The 20,772-nt window shown below is 44.8% G+C and overlaps 1 protein-coding gene across 1 annotated transcript; it reads right to left on the bottom strand.

Annotated features, from left to right (window-relative positions):
* Positions 1-5,459: 5,459 nt before the first annotated feature.
* On the bottom strand, positions 5,460-6,020 carry LOC309359681 (interferon beta-like; the record flags this gene model as incomplete). Its single annotated transcript, XM_081893556.1, has 1 exon — positions 5,460-6,020. The coding sequence occupies one exon, from the start codon at positions 6,018-6,020 to the stop codon at positions 5,460-5,462; it is 561 nt and encodes a 186-aa protein (XP_081749682.1).
* Positions 6,021-20,772: the final 14,752 nt, after the last annotated feature.

Raw genomic sequence — 20,772 nt, 5'->3', positions numbered from 1 at the left:
ATCTGTCCTTCCAGTGAGCACTCAGGGCTGATTTCCTTCAGAATGGATAGGTTTGATCTTATTGCAGTCCATGGGACTCTCAAGAGTCTCCTCCAGCACCATAATTCAAAAGCATCAATTCTTCGGTGAACAGCCTTCTGAGTGCCAACCGGACTGTAGCCCAAACAGGGCCACTGAAAAACAAGAAATGCAAGGAGAGTTTTTTGGGGGGATCCCGCAGAGGGCATTCCCCCTCCAGTGCTGCAAAGCACACCAGGGGATTCTGGACAGGCTCAGTGACCACAGAAGGTGGCGTGTCTGTCTGGGATGGGGGAAAGAGATTAGAAAATTGGTAATGGGCAGTAGAATGGAATAGCCTGGCACAGACCATGGCTAGCTGGCTTGAACCCTGAACAGCAGCATCCCACACAACCACATTCTGTTACAGGTCCCACTTGTCCTTTCAAATTTGTTCATGCTAGGATACAAATTTTCAGCAAGAGCAGCTGTAGTCTCATGTTGCCCTCTAGCGTCCTGTATAGGAATACAGTGGAATATTGTAGAAAATTGCAAGCAAGATCTACAACCCATTGGGAAAGGACTTCTTTAGCACCGAAAATAACTGTCCTAGAAGTGAAGCAATAAAAAAAAACATCAAAGAAACCCTACCATTTGACTAACAATAACTGTTTTAATTGACTGCATGTTCTGGCGATAGAGCATGAAGACTGTTTCACTCTCGTTTTCGGAGATTGCATCTCTTACTATAGACTTGTAACAACACTGGATCAGTGTTGCCTTCCTTCCATAAGCGCAGGAGCAAAGCTTCAAGGTTTTGCCCATCCCCAAGTGGGGCCTTGGCAGCAAATGCTGGTCCTAGTAAGCTGGTTCATTTCTGCTCGTTTGGGGACATTGGTATATCTCCCAGTTGAAGTAAGAAGCTTTGGTGGTCTACACCAGGAGTGGGGAACCTCCAGATTCTGCTGAAGCCCATCTCCCATCATCCTGACCATTGGTTAAACTGACCATTGGAGTCCAACAGGATAGGAAGGGCCAGAGGTTCCCCACCTTTGAGCTTGTTGTTGTTGTTTAGTCATTTAGTCGTGTCCGACTCTTCGTGACCCCATGGACTAGAGCACGCCAGGCACTCCTGTCTTCCACTGCCTCCTGCAATTTGGTCAAACTCATGTTAGTAGCTTCGAGAACACTATCCAACCATCTCATCCTCTGTCGTCCCCTTCTCCTTGTACCCTCCATCTTTCCCAACATCAGGGTCTTTCCCAGAAAGTCTTCTCTTCTCATGAGGTGGCCAAAGTATTGGAGCCTCAGTTTCAGGATCTGTCCTTCCAGTGAGCACTCAGGGCTGATTTCCTTCAGAATGGATAGGTTTGATCTTCTTGCAGTCCATGGGACTCTCAAGAGTCTCCTCCAGCACCATAATTCAAAAGCATCAATTCTTCTTTATGGTCCAGCTTTCACTTCCACCTTTGAGCTACACGGTCTATATTAGTCCGTAAAGGTCTGATCCACACATGATTGCTTGCATCTATCAAGGGCCCTTTATGGATAACATCTGAATAGCCTCTGCCCATAGAAGCTGATTCCTAGGGCCTGAATGGACTAAATATATTAGGGTGCCACCTCCTCCAAGTTAATGGGCATTGCCATTCAAATGGTGTTTGTGTACCCCGTCTTGTGATCAATTATGTGGAGCAAGGCTTATCTGGGGGCCACCCCAGTATTTTATTCAAGTTGTCATCTCTGCTTCTGTTGTTTCAACTGCATACATTCATGACAGTGGGATGTGGAAGATGAAGAGACCCTCCAAGTGTTCCTATTTTCCAGGGACAGTCCCAGATTTACAGAAGCAGTTCTGGTTTCTGATTTGATCTCGGAATGTCCTGGTTTTTCATAGGATGTCCCTATTTTCATCGGAGAAATCTTGGACAGTATGGAGTTATGCGTCCCCCGAGCCAAGGAGATAAGTAACTAGACAACCTTTAGAAGACATCTGAAGGCAGCCCTGGATAGGGAAGTAGTTTAGTCACTCTGGGTGACTGGGGCAACTCAGTCAGATGGATGGGGTATTATTATTATTATTATTATTATTATTATTATTATTATTATTATTAAAATATCTCTATTTTCATTGAGAAAAGTTGGAGGGTATGGGATATGGGACACACGGAAGGAAGGAAGGAAGGAAGGAAGGAAGGAAGGAAGGAAGGAAGGTGTAGCTTGCTTGTCAATAAAATATTTCTGAGACTGGGAAGAGTATTACCAATAAAATAATAATAAGGCAACAAAACTAAAAATAAGGATCAGGTGAACTATCAAAGAACAATTTCCAATGAGAGAAAAAGATCAATCGGAGCTCTCTCTAGAGCACCCAGAAGCTACAAAATTCAACCAGGGGGAAATTGGGATTCATAGGAAAACATTTATTGCACACAAACATATAGAAAAATAAAGGCATTTGAGGAGTTAAAGCTATAACATCCATATAAATAATACCTGAATATTAAATGCCTGTTTAATAAATACATTTTAACCAAAATATAATTTAAACAAATAAATAGGGGCGGTGACAAATATTTTTTAAAAAATATATAGCAAAAGTCAGGTAACAGTTAAATATCAAGTAGCATTTTTCTCAAAGGTAACTTGAATCTTGTATTAAGCTGGCTTGCACCCCAATGGATCCTTAGAGCCAGAAATAGTGGTTGTGTCTGCTTGTATTGAACAGGAGGCTGTGAAGACATCTCTTCTAGAGCGCTCTCTTTGGACAGAATCTATTGTATGGCAGCCTCAAAGTTGTCTGGTGGGCTTCAAAATTTTCCATCTGGGAAAGGTCCTCCCCACCCTCATCTTGCTAGGCAAATCATTCCCCCAGGTCCAAGTCCACCTTGGACATAAAACTGATTCATATCGATGGAACTTGTGTGAGAGATCGTCTTTCCAGTCAGAAGCATTTGAGATTTGACATTCGACCGGGGATGGAGTTGCTCTTCTATGAAAAAGGTGGGTTTTCCAGTGGCCTTCCATGCTTCTCTGTTCTGTGACTTGATGAGATGCTGCATTCAGTCAGTTCTAGAATCTCCATTTGGACTTTCCGGTTTCTGAATTTGTGAAAGCAATCGTAGAATGTGTGTAGATAACAGGAATGTTTCCAATGAGATAAAAAGTGCAAATTTCAAGTTCAAGTTTTTCCTCCTTATCCACTTCTTTCTTTTGCTAGAATAAGCAGGGGGTGAGATGAATACTTTCCATAGACGAAACAGTGCATTTTGAGCAGCTCAAAGACCTCTTTGAACCACTGCCTGCAATGCAAAAGAAAATGGGACATTTTATCATGCTTGATGGACATGTAAAAAAGCATTCATTGATTGATTGGATACAAATACATACACTAATACAGAGAATTTTTAAGATTACCTTTCAACTGAAACCAGAATGGATATACAATTAGAAAATGACTATGGAACTTGGTTTCAATATATGATTACGGCAGCAAGACAATTATATGCACAAAGATGGAAATTATATGCACAAAGATTCATCGTTACCAACAATGGAAGAATGGTTGTTAAAATTAACAGACTTATCTGGGATTGCAAAATTGACATGTGTTGTCCTTGTCAACATTGATTAAAGAAAGGAAAACTCTCAGACTTTTTGGATGAAAAAGAAAAAGAAATAAAGACACTTGGATTTGGGGGTTGAACGTAATGTTTGTTTATAGAAAATGGTTTTGTTAGGTGTTATATTGGAGTGAATGAAGTGAATATTGTTTTTTATATATGAACAGATGAAGAACCAGTAGTTCTTTAGTTTCTGAACTTTATCTTTTCTATGTTCCCTTTTAAACTTTTTCTGTCTCCTTCTTATATCTCTCTTTCCTTTTCCTTTTTTGCTGTTTCCCTTTTAAGCTTTTTCTATCTCTTCCTTCGTACCTCTCTCTTTCCTTTTCCCTTTTTGCTATGTTTTTATCTTATTTAGACTAATGTTGCATAAAAAATTGATGTTAAGTTTTTATTTTTATCTAGATACTCGTAACAAAAATTATTTAAAAAGAAAGAAAATGAAACTTTTAAGACCATTGTCTGTAGAGTAATGATTTTCTTCCCTGAGGTGAGGACACATTGTACAGCTCTGAGCTCTTTTACTGATCGTATTTCAAAAGTTACAAGACAACTCTGAACTCACAGGCTAAGGAAGCAATAGCCTGTTGTCTATGGAATGGTCTACCTGGGGAGATGATGGGCTCTGCATTACTGAAGGTATTTAAGCAGAGACTTTAAGGCCATCTGTCAAGGATGCTGAAATTGCAAGATTCCCAGACTCAGTGGGGTTTGGACCAGATGACCTCCAACCCCAACCATACAATTCTATTATTTAGGAGGTACTGGGAACAAAGAACACGAAGCTATCTCCATCAGAGCCTGCCCACCCATGATGTAGATTGAAGCTCCTGCCTCAGGCAACAGAAATGCAAGAGACGGTACTCCAACCAACTACCCCACCACATATGCCACTGAGCAGCGGTGCAAGCTTTGCTCCCACTGAGTTTAGTGGGGGCAGTGGGGCATGGCAGGGGGGGCCAGGGGGCATCAATTCCTGTTGCAGCAATGGGGGGTGAGGCGTGGAGGCTGAGCACCCACAGAAAAAAAAATGTGGGTGCCCGGGCCCCCAGTTCCCCTTAGAGTTGGTGCCCCTGTGCAAAGCTAACAGGAATTAAACCCCATCTGAAAAGAGTGAGAGAGAAGTTTCCAACTGGGGCATTAATAAATGCCTTGCATCAGGCAATGAATTTAAGACAACTTGCAGAGAAATGGTTTGCCTGTGTTGTACAGACCATGTTAGTTGCCTTCAAGCCTTCCTCACCTGGTGCCTTCCAGCTGCTTCAGACGACAACTTCCACAAGCCCTAGTCATGGTGACTGAGGCTGATGGGAGTTGGAGTCCAAAAAGATTTAGAGGATAATTATGTTGAATTGATGCTTTTCAATTATGGTGCTGGAGGAGACTCTTGAGAGTCCCATGGACTGCAAGAAGATCAAACGTATCCATTCTTAAGGAAATCAGCCCTGAGTGCTCATTGGAAGGACAGATCCTGAAGCTGAGGCTCCAATACTTTGGCCACCTCATGAGAAGAGAAGACTCCTTGGAAAAGACCCTGATATGGAGGGCACAAGGAGAAGGGGACGACAGAGGATGAGATGGTTGGATAGTGTTCTCGAAGCTACCAGCATGAGTTTTGACCAAACTGCGGGAGGCAGTGGAAGACAGGAGTGCCTGGCGTGCTCTGGTCCATGGGGTCACGAAGAGTCAGACACGAATAAACAACAAACAACAATCATTGAAAAGACTAGATGGTTAAATGACCCAAAATACAGGCTAATCTAAACAAATTACATGCACCTGTGGCATTGCTTTTTCCACGACGTGTATCCTTTTTGTATATAAAGTGCCTAACTTACCTTAGTTGGAGAGAGATTTGAGCAGTTGATCAAGAAGAATCAAGTTGTCCACCGAAATAGTCTTTCGCACAGCCTCCCATGCACAAAGGCTGTATTGTTTGTCTCTCAGGAACGTTTGGAGTTTCCTGAAGTATATCATCAGGTTTAGTTTTACACGAAGATCTTTCAGTCTTGCCTCTCTCCCAGTGTGTGCGACAGAACACCTCTCCCACCATTGACTTTGTTGGTGGAGCTCCATTTGGAAAAGTTCTGTGACCGTTGTGTTCCAGTTGGCTTGGGTGAAATTCAGCTGAAAGACACGGAGGGTCTCCTTGAAGATCAGCCCTATCGCCATCCTTGCATCCTCTTTGCTGGGTCTCGAGGTGCTTCTTATGGGGGAGCCAAAGTCTGGCATACCTGTAATTGGGCACTCTGGGGGAGATGCTGGTCCTCCACTCATTGCTTCCAGAAGCTCTTTGGTCTTCCTTAGCTCACCTTTTTGATGTTGCACAATTTCATCACAGTTCAGAGTTACAACTCCAGAGGCAAGCAGAATCAAGAGGCCAACTTGTTGCAGACCCATGGTGGCCATTGGTGGGCTGTATGGAGAGGCTGGAGGGCTAGTGGTTCTTCAAGACCTTCTTGAGATTATTGTGCTGTAGAGCCATGCCTGTGAATTTATGTATTGGGCTGCAGGACAGTTTCTCTACCTCATTTCCTGAAACTTTCATTTTCATTTTGTATTGAAAAAGTATCTGGTACTTTTTGGGCACTTTGGGGCACCATTACATACATAGATACATACAGTGTTTGTTTCCCCCCCCTTAAAAATGTTTAGGGGTACTACTCAGATTGAAATACTGCCCCAATCTTGAGGCCAATCTTAGATTCAGAAAAAGTTTTGGGGTATGTGTCGCCCCAGAAAAAAACCACTGGATACATACATACATAATTTTATTTGAACGCTTCCTTTCCACACGTCAAACCGTGCTCAAGGTGGCTCACAACATGAAAAAATATATAACTGCAACTTAACAAAAGTAGTCATAAACAATAAATAAAGACTATATGTCCAAACTGAACAATTTCTACATAAATCACAAGATCTAAACTAAAGACAAAAAACCAACAGCAACAGCCCCCTTTCAAAAAAATTGCACTGGGCATCAGTGTGCTTAAAAATTGTTTAATTGGGCAGGGGTGTGTGTGTGTGTGTGTGTTTGTGTACATCATCAGTGCTATTTTTCTAGAAAAAAAAAGAGGTGCTGGAACTCGCCATGAATGCACCTCCCTTGTTCTCTCACAAACTAATCCAACTAGTTTAACATGCTCTGCTTGCTGTAGTTAACTTTCCTTTTATAATCCTGCAACAAGGCTTTGCAGGGTGGTCTGCATCACTTTAAAAATTGTATTTGTGTAACATTTGAAAACCAGGAACGTTTAACTGTAACGGTGCCAGGAAAATCAGAAGAGTAGAAGAAAAGATTTTCTCTTTCAATTAGGAATGGTAAATTCCCACTATGCTCAACAGAATAAATTGGGATTTGGCAATGGCAAATTAAAATACAACACACCGCAGAGAAAATCCGATAAACAGGGTGTGCATATACTGTGGCTTAGAAAAAAATAATGAAAATGTTTTGCGGTGCTTTATCAATGCTAGATATTTATTAGTTTTTCTGTCTGCACCATTTCGGCAAAATTATTAGACAATCCATCCAGGGAGTCGTGTGCCCACATGTGTGTGGTTGGGAGCTGTGGTTTAAAGAGTTTCTTCCGCACGTGTTTCAGATGATGACTCATGGAATGTGTTTTCAGAATAAAAGCATTTGTAATCTGGTGGAGTGAGATGTCATCATTTCTGTTTTCTGCTTGTCAGTTTTGGTTTTTCTCACTGTTTCCATCCATATGCTTGTTGACTGTGCTTAATTTCTCTCTGGTCAAATTTCACTTTTAGTTTGTCAGATGCTGAGTTTGGGGAGGCCTTGTGGAATTTCCACAGCTTGAGAGAATTGATCTGCCTCAAGCAGCAAAATGTCTTCGGTCAATAAAATAAAATAAAAAACCCTACTATTGCTGATGGTAGAGGAAAGGTAAAGCAAAGAATGAAATGGGAACTGCACCAGTTCAGAAGATGTTGGTTACCCCAACTGAGCATGGGAAAGTGTACCTCCTCAGCTGTAGCTTGCTTTTATTTTCAGAAAGGCAACCAATTTATACCAGCTGCCGTTCAGATTTTTCAAGCTAAAGTGTTGTCTTTTTGGGATCCCAATATGGATACATGCATATAATAGTGATTTGTATAAGATACATTCAAGTTTCTTGAGACATATCCTTGGGCTCCCAAATTCAATCAAGTATGAGAAAATGTGTGCACAATTCGGTATACACATGGTGGTATATTGGACATGGACTAGCACTATAAAATACAGGCTGTGTTGCTCTTTTCGTTCCCACCCTTCAAGTCTGCTTTCCGATTTACTTAAGGACTCCTATAAATCCAGATGGCTCCAGCTCATAAACAGAAAAAAATGGATCTATTGGTATTGACTTGGAATTAATCTGCTCCCCCAAGTTCTATGGTTTTCATACAAATGATAACAGGATCACTTATATCTCAGAGTTTATAATTCCAGCCGAACGCAGGACATTTATGTCAGCCAGACTGAATGTTTTCCCCTCAGGTTTTGTTAAGGGCAGATATTTAAACATTCCTAGAAATGACGGACATTGCAGATGTTATTTGAGTGTGCTGGACATGGTGGAACATATTCTTTTCTGCTGTCCACTCTACAACCAGCTACGTAAATGTGTGTTATTCCCTTTTTGGGGTAGTTTAACATCATGGCACTAAGAAAGGTTTAAAGAAAGAAAGGGGAAAGGAAAGGAAAGGAAAGGGGGAAGGGGGAAGGGGGAAGGAGGAAAGGGGAAGGTGAAAGGGAAAGGGAAAGGGAAAGGAAAGAAAAGGAAAGGAAAAGGGGGAAAGGGGAAAGGGGAAGGTGAAAGGGAAGGGGAAGGGGAAGGGGAAGGAGAAGGAGAAGGAGAAGGAGAAGGAGAAGGAGAAGGGGAAGGGGAGGGAAAAGGGAAAAGGGAAAAGGGAAAAGGGAAAAGGGGAAAGGGGAAAGGGGAAAGGGGAAAGGGGAAAGAAAGGAAATAGGAAAGGAAAAAGGAAAGGGAAAGGGAAAAGGAAAGGGAAAAGAAGAAGGGAAAGGGAAGTGGAAGTGGAAGGGGAAGGGGGAAGGGGGAAGGGGGAAGGAAGGAAGGAAGGAAGGAAGGAAGGAAGGAAGGAAGGAAGGAAGGAAGGAAGGTTGTTTCAAGAAGCATGAAATGAAAAAAAACAGAGGTGGTAGCAGAGGCTGGTGAGAGCCGGCTAAGCCATACCAACACTGGCAACTTGAGCTCAGGGCTCATGTTAACTCTTTCATGCACACAAGGGTGAGTCAATAACTGTATAGTACAACAGACTGGCCAATCAGCAGCCATCAGGTGGGAGCCAGGAACCAAGAATCAGTCTTAGGATGAGTGGAATTGAGTCAGGAAACTATCCAGGGGTCAGGATTTGCCAGTGGCAAAAGGAAGTGCTATTGCCGTGGCCAAGAACTCCAGACTGTTATAAACCTTCCTGTTGGGTCAAGCCAACAGTGAGCCTGGGCAAGTATCTGGTAAGAGGAAAAGAGACTCTTCTTCCCAGGTTTTCATTTAGACCAGAGTCTTCTGCAGGCATTCAAAGTAAAGGCAGGAAGAGGGCAGTGGGGTCATGTGCACAAACACCACCCTCAACCTCCCTGCTTCCACACTGATTGCAAAGATTGGAAGTGGAAGGTTCCTAACTCATACCTGTGCTCTTTTGAGCACTGTGCTCTGTTTGTGACATGGCAAGCTTTCCTTCCAGTCTGAACAGCAGGTTTGGGTAGGTGATCTAGATGGAACCAAATTGGGAGGGCAAAGACTTAAATGCCCTCTGCTGCTACCAAGTTCCCTATATGGATTGGTGTCCTGCAATTAACTATTCAAACTCAAAAACCATTCATACAAGGGTTAGTTGCATGAATGGTGGCATGTTTAGTTGGGCCCCCAAATGCTTGAGGTATCTAATTTTGGCAGAAGAGGCAACCTCTCTTGACCATCTGGTGACCATACCATGAAGAATAGTTAAGAGCTGCATTTTGCAACATTCCATAGGCTGTTCTTGTTAGTTTTCAGGTGCTAGGGGTGTGGTAAGCTAGTTCAGAGATTGTTGAATTAGTTGGTAAAGTTAATAGCCAGTGTGGTGTAGTGGTTAAGAGCAGTAGACTCGTAATCTGGGGAACTGGGTTCGCGTCGCCGCTCCTCCACATGCAGCTGCTGGGTGACCTTGGGCCAGTCACACTTCTTTGAAGTCTCTCAGCCCCACTCACCTCACAGAGTGTTTGTTGTGGGGAAGGAAGGGGAAAAAGGAAATTGTTAGCTGCTTTGAGACACCTTCGGGTAGTGATAAAGCGGGATATCAAATGCAAACTCTTCTTCTTTTTCTAATAGCTCAGAAGAGAGCAGACCTGTGCGCAGAGCAGAACTACTGAAATTAATGGGCACAACTAACTTAATTTAGTGTGTTTGCTGAAAGTTTTAAGCAGCTGGAAACAACTGATTATATGTGATGTAAGTGAAAATTGATGGGTCTGTTGGGAATGATTGTTGTTTTTAGCTCTTTGCAAGTATCTTTTATTTTGCTCCTTTATCTCTTAAGTATGGCTTTATTGTCACATTGCATCTTATAATTTTTAACTTTCTGAGACAATTCAGAAACAAATGAAGAAGAATAGGAAACAGCAGCTGTTTCACTTTCTGGAGAAGGTCCTACAGATTCATTCAGCTGCTTTCCTTGCATCACTGATTGCAAGTTGAGCTGAAGGAAAAGAAATAATTAACATTCAATATTTATTTTGAAATATTTATCTTTTGAAATCACTCCAATATGTGGTTTGTTGGTTTGCTTTTTTAAAAAAACAGAGCACCCAAGCTAACAGGACCAGTGGTCAGGGATGCTGGGAACTGTATTCTCAAAACATCTGAAGGGCCGAGTTTGTCTATGCCTAAGACTTTTGATATAGACACCACAGAAAATTGAAGCCTATTTTTCTACACAGCTTTCTGGTGATTTGATTAGAATAACTGACTTTGTTTAGGGGTTGCAATGAGAGTTATCAGCATGTTGCATTTGCTAAACTATGTATCCTCAATAGTGTTCAATAGTGTTTGATTTGCATTGAATTGTGTCCAAACAACAACAACATAATATATAAATATAATAATTTATTAAATAAAGGCAATAAATAAATGCATATATCAAAGTTGACCAGCAACATGACTACAATATAAAAAATGGGCGATCAAAAATGGACAGTGGGGGGGAAGAAGCTTACTGGGCTTTGGGAAGAAGGTGCCAGGCTTCTGACAGGACCTTGGAGCCCTGCTCCTTCCTTCCCAAAGCAGGGCAGACTTTGGGAAGGTGAAGGACACTGTTGGAGCATGCTCTCAATGCAGCATAAGAGCAGTGAGAGATACTGAGGAAAGTGGTTCAGAGAAACTTCAGGCGTGACAATTTCTTCCCTATTTCTCCAATTCCATTCTTCTCATTCTATGTTAGGCTTCAATGTGGGGCTGAATATTTCAAAATTCCATCTCATCGTTTTCTGCTAGTTTCAGGGATACAGTTAGTAACAGATGACGTAGAGCAGGAAACAGCAGATGTTGGGCTTTCTAGCAATGTTTCGCTGCGGCAATAGAGGGAAAGTGGAATCTTCTGGTCACGCTCTTCAGCTTGCCGTTTCCTTCTGCTATTTTTGTTGCCTCACCAATGGCAGGTTAAGCTGAAAGGAAGAAGGGAAGATATTAACATTCCTCACGCATCTAAAACGTTTCTGTGCTCAGCTGCTTATGACAAGAAGGGAACATTATAAACCGAAACCCAGATGATTCAGAACATTGACCCATAGTTTCCTTAAAAGGTATTGACTGGCTTCTGAAAGATACATGTGGAAAATGTGAGAGTCTGGATTAAAGATTGGTCAACCAATCCCTCTGCAATGAATCTTCTTTTGCTAGATGTGCTCCCCTGTTGCTGGTCTTGCATGAGAATACAGTACTGTGGACCAAACAGGTGGAACCTCCATGATGCTACGAGGAGATGGGTAGTATGTAAAAACCCACACAATCTGCCCCACCCACGTTGGTCTTTCATGCAGAGTGTTCCCATTCACATAGCATCACCTTGCAGATAAAGTATATTTCTTGCAACAACAAGGAAGAAAGCCTAAATCACCAGAATTCTGAGGAAATCCACAACTTCTTCAAGAAGAATTATGAACGTTTCTTAGTAGTAAGTGAGTGCAGGTTAGACATCCTGAAAAGGTTGCTGAGAAACTAGCTGTTTTTCTCACCTAGTTCTAATCAAGTCTTATGTATTTTTAAAAAACGTGTACAGTACCTTCATTAGAGATTCTTTTGATGAGTTGATCTGTCAGCACAAAAGATTGCCTGATCTGGATCTGGACAGTCAACCAAGCACACAGGCTGTACTCTTTATCTTTCAGGAGATCGTGGAGTATTTGGAAGTATCTTTTCACTCTCAGTCTGGTGAGCAGAGTTTTCTGACCTCTTGTAGATGTGGAGCCACGCTCCAACTCTGCACTCCAACATCTTTCCAGCTTCTGAATTTGCTGATCCAGTTTGGTCTGGAAAGCGGTTGTGGAATTGCCATCCCAACCCATTTCAGTATGGTTTTGTCTGAAGAGGTGCAGAGTCTGTTGGAGGATCTCTTGTATAGCTGCCTTGGCATTCTCCACCTGGACTTCATTGATGTTCGTTAAGATTTCCTGATTCGCTGAGACATCCATTTCCTCTCCTATGCATTGAATAGGAATGGTTGTTCCCATTTTGTTCTTCAGAAGCTCCAAGTTGGCCTTGTTGGCTTCATGTAGCCAGCTGTGGAACTGGTTACAGTCCAGAGATGAGATTTTGGAGACAAAAAGCATCATTAGGCCTACATGCAGCAACCATCCCTTGGTGATCATGGTGGAGATGAAGGAATGTGGTCTTTGGTAGAGCGCTGAATCTGGAAGACTGTGTCCTGAGGAAGATGTTCTGAAGTCTGTTCCATCTTTGAACCATGTATTTAAATGGCTGGGGAATGCAGTTTTCTTTTGTGCTTTCTAATTCCTTGTGGTTTTCTACCTCTTCTGAAAATACCCTACTTTCACTTTCCAAGTACAATTTACAATTATGCAGACAGGACCAGAAATCCTGCTTTCTGTTGGGATGTCAGTATTTGGAAAACTGACTTTTATTTTCATCTATTCAGACCTAGAATGGATAATAATTTATGATGTTAATGAAAAATCAAATTTTCTTGCCTGTTGACTCTGTTCTTTTCAAATTCATTTCATCAGTTTCATCAGTTTGTATTAGAAATTGCAAACTACTTGAATTTTGCATATCATCACTGTGATGGGACGATGAGCTGCTTGTGCGTAAAATGCAAGTCCCTCAGAGTTTGATCAGGCTTTCAAACCTCTGCCTGTGACGGAGCCCCTCCAGCATGGCTGCGTCAATCACTAGTAGAATCCGAAAGTGGCTGCTTTCGGAAACGTTTCCAACATAAAAGCTCCTTAACGGAAACACGTCGTCTGGCCTCTCGGCGTGACAGTTTCCGTCGAGGTGTGGGTGTCCCTATAGGAGGTCCTGAGACCTCCCCACTGGTTTCGCTTGAAGCGTCTCTGAGCCATCCCTCCGACTCACTTTCCCTTGGAGTTCTTGCTCGCCCTCTACTGGTTCCCTCTTCCGCTGCTACTGCTCTCTCACCCTCAGTGAGCCTTTGCGCCTCCGGCGCTTTAGATGTCAGTTCCCTGACATCCACCTCCCCTCCAGGGCCCCCTTCACCCCCTCCCGTCTCCTCTCCTACTGGCGGTGAGGAGGTAAAACCCTTGAAAGAACCTCCCTCATCTTCCGACGTCGCGAACACTTCCTTCCACTTGTTGCTGTTCCTACTCTCTAGGTACTCTTCGTCATCAGAGTCCACTCCCTCTTCCAACTCCGACTCCGCGAACCCTTCCATTTCCTCTTCCTCATCGGTGGTGCCGAAATACTCCCTCCTAAACCTTGCTATCGGCTGAGGTTTCCTCGGGAACCTTTGATGGAACGTTTCTGTTAAAACCTCGTCATTGACTTCCTGCGCACTTACCCAGGTGTTTTCTGACTCCGGTTCCCCTTCCCACGCCACTAAATACTCCACCTGATTTCCCTTCCACCTGGAATCGAGGATTTCCGCTACATGGTTGCGGCGTTCCCTCTCTTCCAAGGCTGGTCCCCTGACGTGCTCCCCTTCACCTCCTCCCCTGTATGGTGACAGTAACGACCTGTGGAACACTGGGTGCAATTTCATGTGATTGGGTAATCGGAGTTTGAAAGCTACCGGGTTGACCTGCTGAATCACCTCAAAGGGTCCCAATCTTCTGGGCCTCAGTTTCTTACAACCCCCTTTGAACGGCAACCCTTGGGTTGACAACCACACTTGATCCCCCACCCTTATGGTTTCACCTTCCCTTCTGTTCTTGTCTGCCTGCTTCTTATATTGTGCCTTAGCCCTTTCTAAGTTGAGCTGGAGCTGCTGATGGATGGCTTCCATCTCTTCTACAAAATGTTCAGTCGCTGGGACGCTCCATCTCTCCCCTCCTTCCCCTGGAAATGCCCTGGGGTGACACCCGTAATTAGCCAAAAAGGGACTCATCCCTGTGGACACATTCTCCGCATTATTGTAGGCAAATTCTGCCAACGCCAACTTTTCGACCCAATCGTTCTCTCTGTCATTGACATAACACCTAAGATATTGTTGAAGAATGCCATTTGCCCTTTCCGCCTGCCCGTTGGTTTCAGGGTGCCGGGCAGTTGAAAAATTGACTTCCACGTGTAACAAGCTCATGAGCTTCCTCCAGAACCTGGAAGTAAATTGTTTGCCTCGATCTGAGATCACCCTCGAGGGAGCCCCGTGCAACCTAAAGATATGTTCCACAAACAACTTCGCCGTTTCTTCCGCTGTGACTGCATGTGAGCATGCTACAAAGTGGCACATCTTAGTTAACAGGTCTACTACTACCATGATGGCTGTTTTCCCCTTGGACCTTGGCAGATCCGTCATAAAATCTATTGATATCGCTTCCCAAGGCCGTTCTGGTGTGGGTAAAGGTTCTAATAACCCTGCCGGCGCCCTTCTTTCCCCTTTGGCTCGCTGACATTGGTCACACCCTCTTACATACTCCCTTACATCTTCCCTCACCTTAGGCCACCAAAATTCCCTGGTAACCAACCACATGGTCTTGTGTTGCCCAAAATGTCCCGCCGTGGGGCTATCATGCAACTGCTTGAGTACTCTCCCCCTCAATTCACCTTCGGGTATATACAGTGCCCCTTTGTAATACAATGCCCCATTTCTTTCCTCAAAACCTCCGGGGCTCTCGCCCTCCCCCCTGAGACCTCTGAGCTTATCCTGGGCATATTCATCATTTTCCGTTTCCTCCACCAGTTCTCGTTGCCCCACCATCGCCGCCCCACACACCCAGCGGTCCTCCGGGATGACATGTCTCTCTTCGATCACCCCCTCCCCTTCCCAATATTCTGGTTTGCGTGAGAGCGCGTCCGCCCTGACGTTTTCTGGGCCTGGCACATAACAAATCTCAAAGTTAAATTTGGAGAATTCCTGTGCCCATCTCACTTGTCGTTGGTTGAGCACTCGAGCTGTTCTCCAATACTCTAAATTTTTGTGGTCGGTGCACACTTGCACCTTGTGTTGTGCCCCAATTAATAAATGTCTCCACCTCCGGAATGCTTCGTGAATGGCAAGTAGTTCCCTGTCATACACCGTGTAATTCCTCTCGGACTTATTCAGCTTCCGCGAGAAGAAGGCACACGGTCTCCACTCCGACGCACTCCTCCCCGGTTGAAGAAGGACCGCCCCTACCGCCCGGTCGGATGCATCTGTTTCCACTCTCATGGGTTTTCGTAAATCCACATGCAGAAGTTGTTCTTCCGAGGCGAAAGCCCTTTTCAGTTCTTCAAAGGCTCGATCCGCCTCTACCGTCCAAACAAATTTCTTCTTGCTGCTGAGGCAGTCGGTGATGGGCGCCGTCAAGTGGGCAAAGTTCTTGATGAACTTCCGATAAAAGTTCCCAAATCCCAAGAATCTTTGCACGTCCTTCTTGGTCTTCGGTGTCTTCCATTCCAGTACCGCTTGGACCTTGCCTGGATCCATGGCCAATCCCTTGTCTGACAAGCGGTACCCCAGGAATTCCACCTCCTTGGTATGAAACTGGCACTTCTCCAGTTTCACCCACAGCTGGTTGGCTTGCAGCCTGCCCAACACTTCTCGAACGTCCCTCACATGCTGTTCCTCATTTTCCGAATACACCAACACGTCGTCTAAAAAGGCCACACAATTCTTGTAGAGCAAAGGTCCCAGAACGTGGTTTATAAAAGCTTGAAAACACGCGGAGCCCCCTTGTAGACCGAAGGGCATAACGAGGTATTCAAAGGCTCCCAACGGGGTAAACATGGTGGTCTTCCATTCATCTCCCTTCCTTATGCGTATCAGATTGTACGCCCCCCGCAGGTCCAGTTTTGTAAAAATCTTTCCCTTCCTTACTCTGGTCAAAATGTCATCAATTCGGGGCATAGGGAAAGCCAGGGGCTCCGACACTGCATTGAGGGCCCTGAAGTCACACACCAGTCTCGGTTTGTCTGTGTTCTTTTTGTCCACAAAGAACACTGGGCTGCCCCCCACCGCTCGGGACTCTCTGATGAAACCTCGCTTCAAGTTTTTGTCAATGAACTCCCTCAGCTCCTGCATCTCCCTGTCTGACATGGCGTACAGCTTGCCTACTGGGAGTTGGGCCCCTGGGAGTAGGTTGATTTGACAGTCAAAGGGTCTATGCGGTGGCAGTTTGTCTGCTTCCCTTTCGCTGAATACGTTGCTCAGATCTGCGTATTGCGGGGGCACCTTCCCTTTGTCCATCACTTCCATCCCCGCTAGGGTGACTCTGTCTCCTCCCGAAACCTTCCCCTCCTTGCAGTGTTCTAGGCAATGCGCTGACCCAAAGGAGACCACCCTCTGATGCCAGCCCACTAGCGGATCGTGTAGCGCCAGCCAGCTCATCCCCAAAATGATGGGCGCTCCTCCCAGGATGGCCACATTAAACGCTATCTGTTCGGTGTGCCTTGCCACTCTCATTATCATCGGGACAGTCTGTTGGCTAACTTCTCCCCCCAACAGCTCTCTGCCGTCAATCGTAGTCACCTGCAAGGGGTTACTTAAAGGGATAGTCTGTATCTGGTGCTCAGCTGCAAACTCCTTACTCATGAAATTACAGGAGCTGCCTGAATCCAAAAGCGCCTTGACCTTTAGTGGGTGTCCGTTTGGCAGTTCTAGTAACACCTCTATCACTAAAGCGGGTCTGGGGGGTTCTGGCATGGGCACTTTCATTGCTCTTTGGCCTGGCTGCTGTGCCCCAACGGTGGCAGCCAGGCGTTGGCTTTTACTTGCTCCTTGCCTTCCTCTTCCTTTCCCCCAACAGCTCCTGCCATCCCTTGCCATTCCTTTCTTTGTGGGCAAACTCTGGCAAAGTGCCCTGGCTGTTGGCAGAGATAACATCTCTTGGCGCTCTTTCCCTCCTTTTTCCGCCCTTCACTGGGATTTGAAACTGCGCGCGCCCGCGCTGTTCCAACTTCCATCGGCTCTGCCGGCGGGAAAGGTGGCTCTGGAATGTCTGGAATGCGGAACTCCCTCCAACGGTCTCCTTTCCCTTCCCGCTTTTCCATAGCCCTCGCCTCCTGGCGCGCTCCTATGGCCAGCGCAGATTTGGTTAACTGGTCCATAGACTCCGCCCTGGGGCCCCGGGAAAGCTCATCTTTGACGGTTGAAGAAAGCCCCTCTTCGAAAAGCATTTGGATGGGCTCCGCCGATAGGTCCCACCCCAATTTGTGAATCAACATGGTAAATTCAGTCCAGTACTCACGGACAGATCTGCTTCCTTGCTGGCAAGCCATTAACTGCCTTCGCACCACCCCCTGCTCAATATCGCTGGAAAACATCAGGTCCATGGCACGAAAAAACTTCCTCGTGTCCTTTAAGATCTCATTATTCGCTGCCATCAGGGGTCTAACCCAATCTTTCGCCCCGGATTCGAGATGGCCAATCACATACGCCACTCGCGATTCCTCATCGGGGAAGTCATCAAACTGCAAGTTTAGAGCGTATTGCATCTCTGTTCTAAAGGCATGATAGTTCCTGGGATCACCCCCGAATTTCTGCACCAATCCTGGCACCTTTCTGGCGAGCGGGGTGGTTTTCTCCTTTCCCTTTTCTGCATCCTGAGCCCTCCTCTCCTCAAGCCTCGCCGTTTGCAGCGCCAACTGGATCTCCAACGCCCTGTACCTTTCTTCCAGGCTTGGACCTCCTCCAGCTGCTCCTGCTTCCCCGGTTCCGGCTGGATTGCTCATGATGCTTCTCCCTGCACAAGCTGGCTTTCGGAGACTTTCGGATTGCTGTGATGGGACGATGAGCTGCTTGTGCGTAAAATGCAAGTCCCTCAGAGTTTGATCAGGCTTTCAAACCTCTGCCTGTGACGGAGCCCCTCCAGCATGGCTGCGTCAATCACTAGTAGAATCCGAAAGTGGCTGCTTTCGGAAACGTTTCCAACATAAAAGCTCCTTAACGGAAACACGTCGTCTGGCCTCTCGGCGTGACAGTTTCCGTCGAGGTGTGGGTGTCCCTATAGGAGGTCCTGAGACCTCCCCACTGGTTTCGCTTGAAGCGTCTCTGAGCCATCCCTCCGACTCACTTTCCCTTGGAGTTCTTGCTCGCCCTCTACTGGTTCCCTCTTCCGCTGCTACTGCTCTCTCACCCTCAGTGAGCCTTTGCGCCTCCGGCGCTTTAGATGTCAGTTCCCTGACAATCACATTGGCTACCCATGTGGAAGAACGTGATCACACACTGCTCCCAGAAATGCTTGTTGTTGTTTAGTCGTTTAGTCGTGTCCGACTCTTTGTGGACCAGAGCCCGCCAGGCACTCCTGTCTTCCACTGCCTCCCGCAGTTTGGTCAAACTCATGTTCATAGCTTCGAGAACACTGTCCAACCATATCTTCTGTCTTCCCCTTCTCCTTGTGCCCTCCATCTTTCCCAACATCAGGGTCTTTTCCAGGGAGTCTTCTCTTCTCATGAGGTGGCCAAAGTCTTGGAGCCTCAGCTTCATGATCTGCCCTTCTAGTGAGCACTCAGGGCTGATTTCCTTAAGAATGGGTCGGTTTGATCTTCTTGCAGTCCATGGGACTCTCAGGAGTCTCCTCCAACACCATAATTCAAAAGCATCAATTCTTCATCGATCAGCCTTCTTTATGGTCCAGCTCTCACTTCCATACATCACTAATGTTTACAGCTTACAGCTGTTAAAACATACATGAGTATCATTTGGTTCATCACTTGGCTGAAAGTGTGGACCCACTCTATTGTTTTTGTATTTGAAGTGATATGAATACCCTGTCTATGGTATTTGATCTATGATGTCCCGTTTTTACATCACTACAGCACCCATACCATAAGCAGTTGTTACCCTAGGCAGACATTTAAACTGCTTACAATGTATGCAAGATGGCTGGGGACTGGGCCACACTCAGTTGAGCCTTTCCATAAAACTTGCATTCTTTATGGATGTAGGGTTCTCTGCATACCTTTGGAAATCCTAGAAAAGCAGAGCCTATGGCCATGATACCTGAGCCCATTGCACATACCGCTGAATTATTGGGGAGTCTTTATGGATCATTAATTCTAGCCAAAACACCACCATAATCTATCAATTGCCTTCTAAACAACCATCTCAAGGCTATTTAGGCATAAGATTATACAAAAATAGTTAAAAACACATGCAAAAGCAAATACATTTAAAACATGACTAAAACTGAAACCAATGTTAATTGGGTCCTCTAATCAGAGTTCAGATTTACTCATTAGGAATCCAGCATGACTGGGAGACAAGCCTAGCCAGTGAAAAAGATCATACTCAAGATTGTAGTTGAAAGGTTTCATTCAGTTTGTTGATGCGTTAAGGCATATTGTTCTCTTCCTATAGAAGGTGATATTATGAAAGTTGAAGAAAATAAAGCAACTTAAACAGTGTAATGTGCGATGAAATGCCTCAAGGGAAGTGATCAATTAATTAATAGATCATATATTTCCTTTAGAAATATTGTGTTTAAATGGCATAAGAACAGCAGAGAGAGAGAGAGAAATTGAACACATTTTATAAGGATCAGGAACTGAATAGCAAAGGTTGAATTTGACATCAATTTCAATATTCATGGGGGTGAGCATATACAAGATACAAACCATGGATTGAAAATAATCTATCCTTTCCACTCTTCAAATGATTACTGAGAGAGGGAGTGATCTACACAACGTTTAGGGCACTGGGTTTTGTCCAACCCTAGTTCTGAGTCTACTATAATGTGCCCCATTTATTTTGCCTCAATCAACAAAAACGAGAAGACACTTGACATAGAGAGTCCAAAATGGCAGCTATGAGTCAAGGGTCAAACTAAACATTAGCTACCCATCTGTGCCTTGTAGTGCAGGGTGCCTTCGTAAATTGCACGCATGGGTCCCCCTTCTCCAGATCACAATCAGTGGTTGGGGGGTTGTAACAATTCTCTATGCCAGAATCCTAATCATTTTCACATCATGAGACATTTCAACTCTATCAATTTGATGCAATAGATACTGACAGTGTAAAGGTCCAAGAAGAATATAGTTAACCTTAATTTAAGTTCCTTTTCAACAACAAAACACCTGTTTTCCAAATCTTCAAGATCACTTTTGGTCCTGTGTGATTTAAAAATCCAAAGGGAAGGAAAAAAACCTGAAACTAGAGTATTTTCAAAAGGAGGAAGCCCATCTCCACCAAAACTGAAAATGACAAAAGAAAACTTCAGCCACTGAGCATTTAAATACAGGGACATGGCTGAAAGATGGAACAGACTCCAGAGCATCTCCCTCAAAACGAAATCCCTCAGCACTCCAGCAAGGACCACGTTCCTTCATCTCCACCATGATCTCAAAGGGGTGGCTTCTCTGTTCTGGCCTAGTGATGATGCTCTGCTTCACTGAAATCTCATCTCAGGACTGCAGCCAACTTCGCAGCTGGCTAAATAAAGACAACTTGAAGCTTCTCAACAGCAAGATGGGATCCACAATTCCCCTACAATGCATCGGCCATGTGGCCAATTTCTCCAACAACGAAGGAATCCACAGCCACG

The sequence above is a fragment of the Podarcis melisellensis genome, assembly GCF_964234715.1.
Source record: "Podarcis melisellensis genome assembly, chromosome: 17".
NCBI classification, from domain to species: Eukaryota; Metazoa; Chordata; class Lepidosauria; order Squamata; family Lacertidae; genus Podarcis; species Podarcis melisellensis.
Note: the sequence above shows the minus strand (reverse complement) of the source record. Positions and strands in the feature narration are given on the sequence as shown.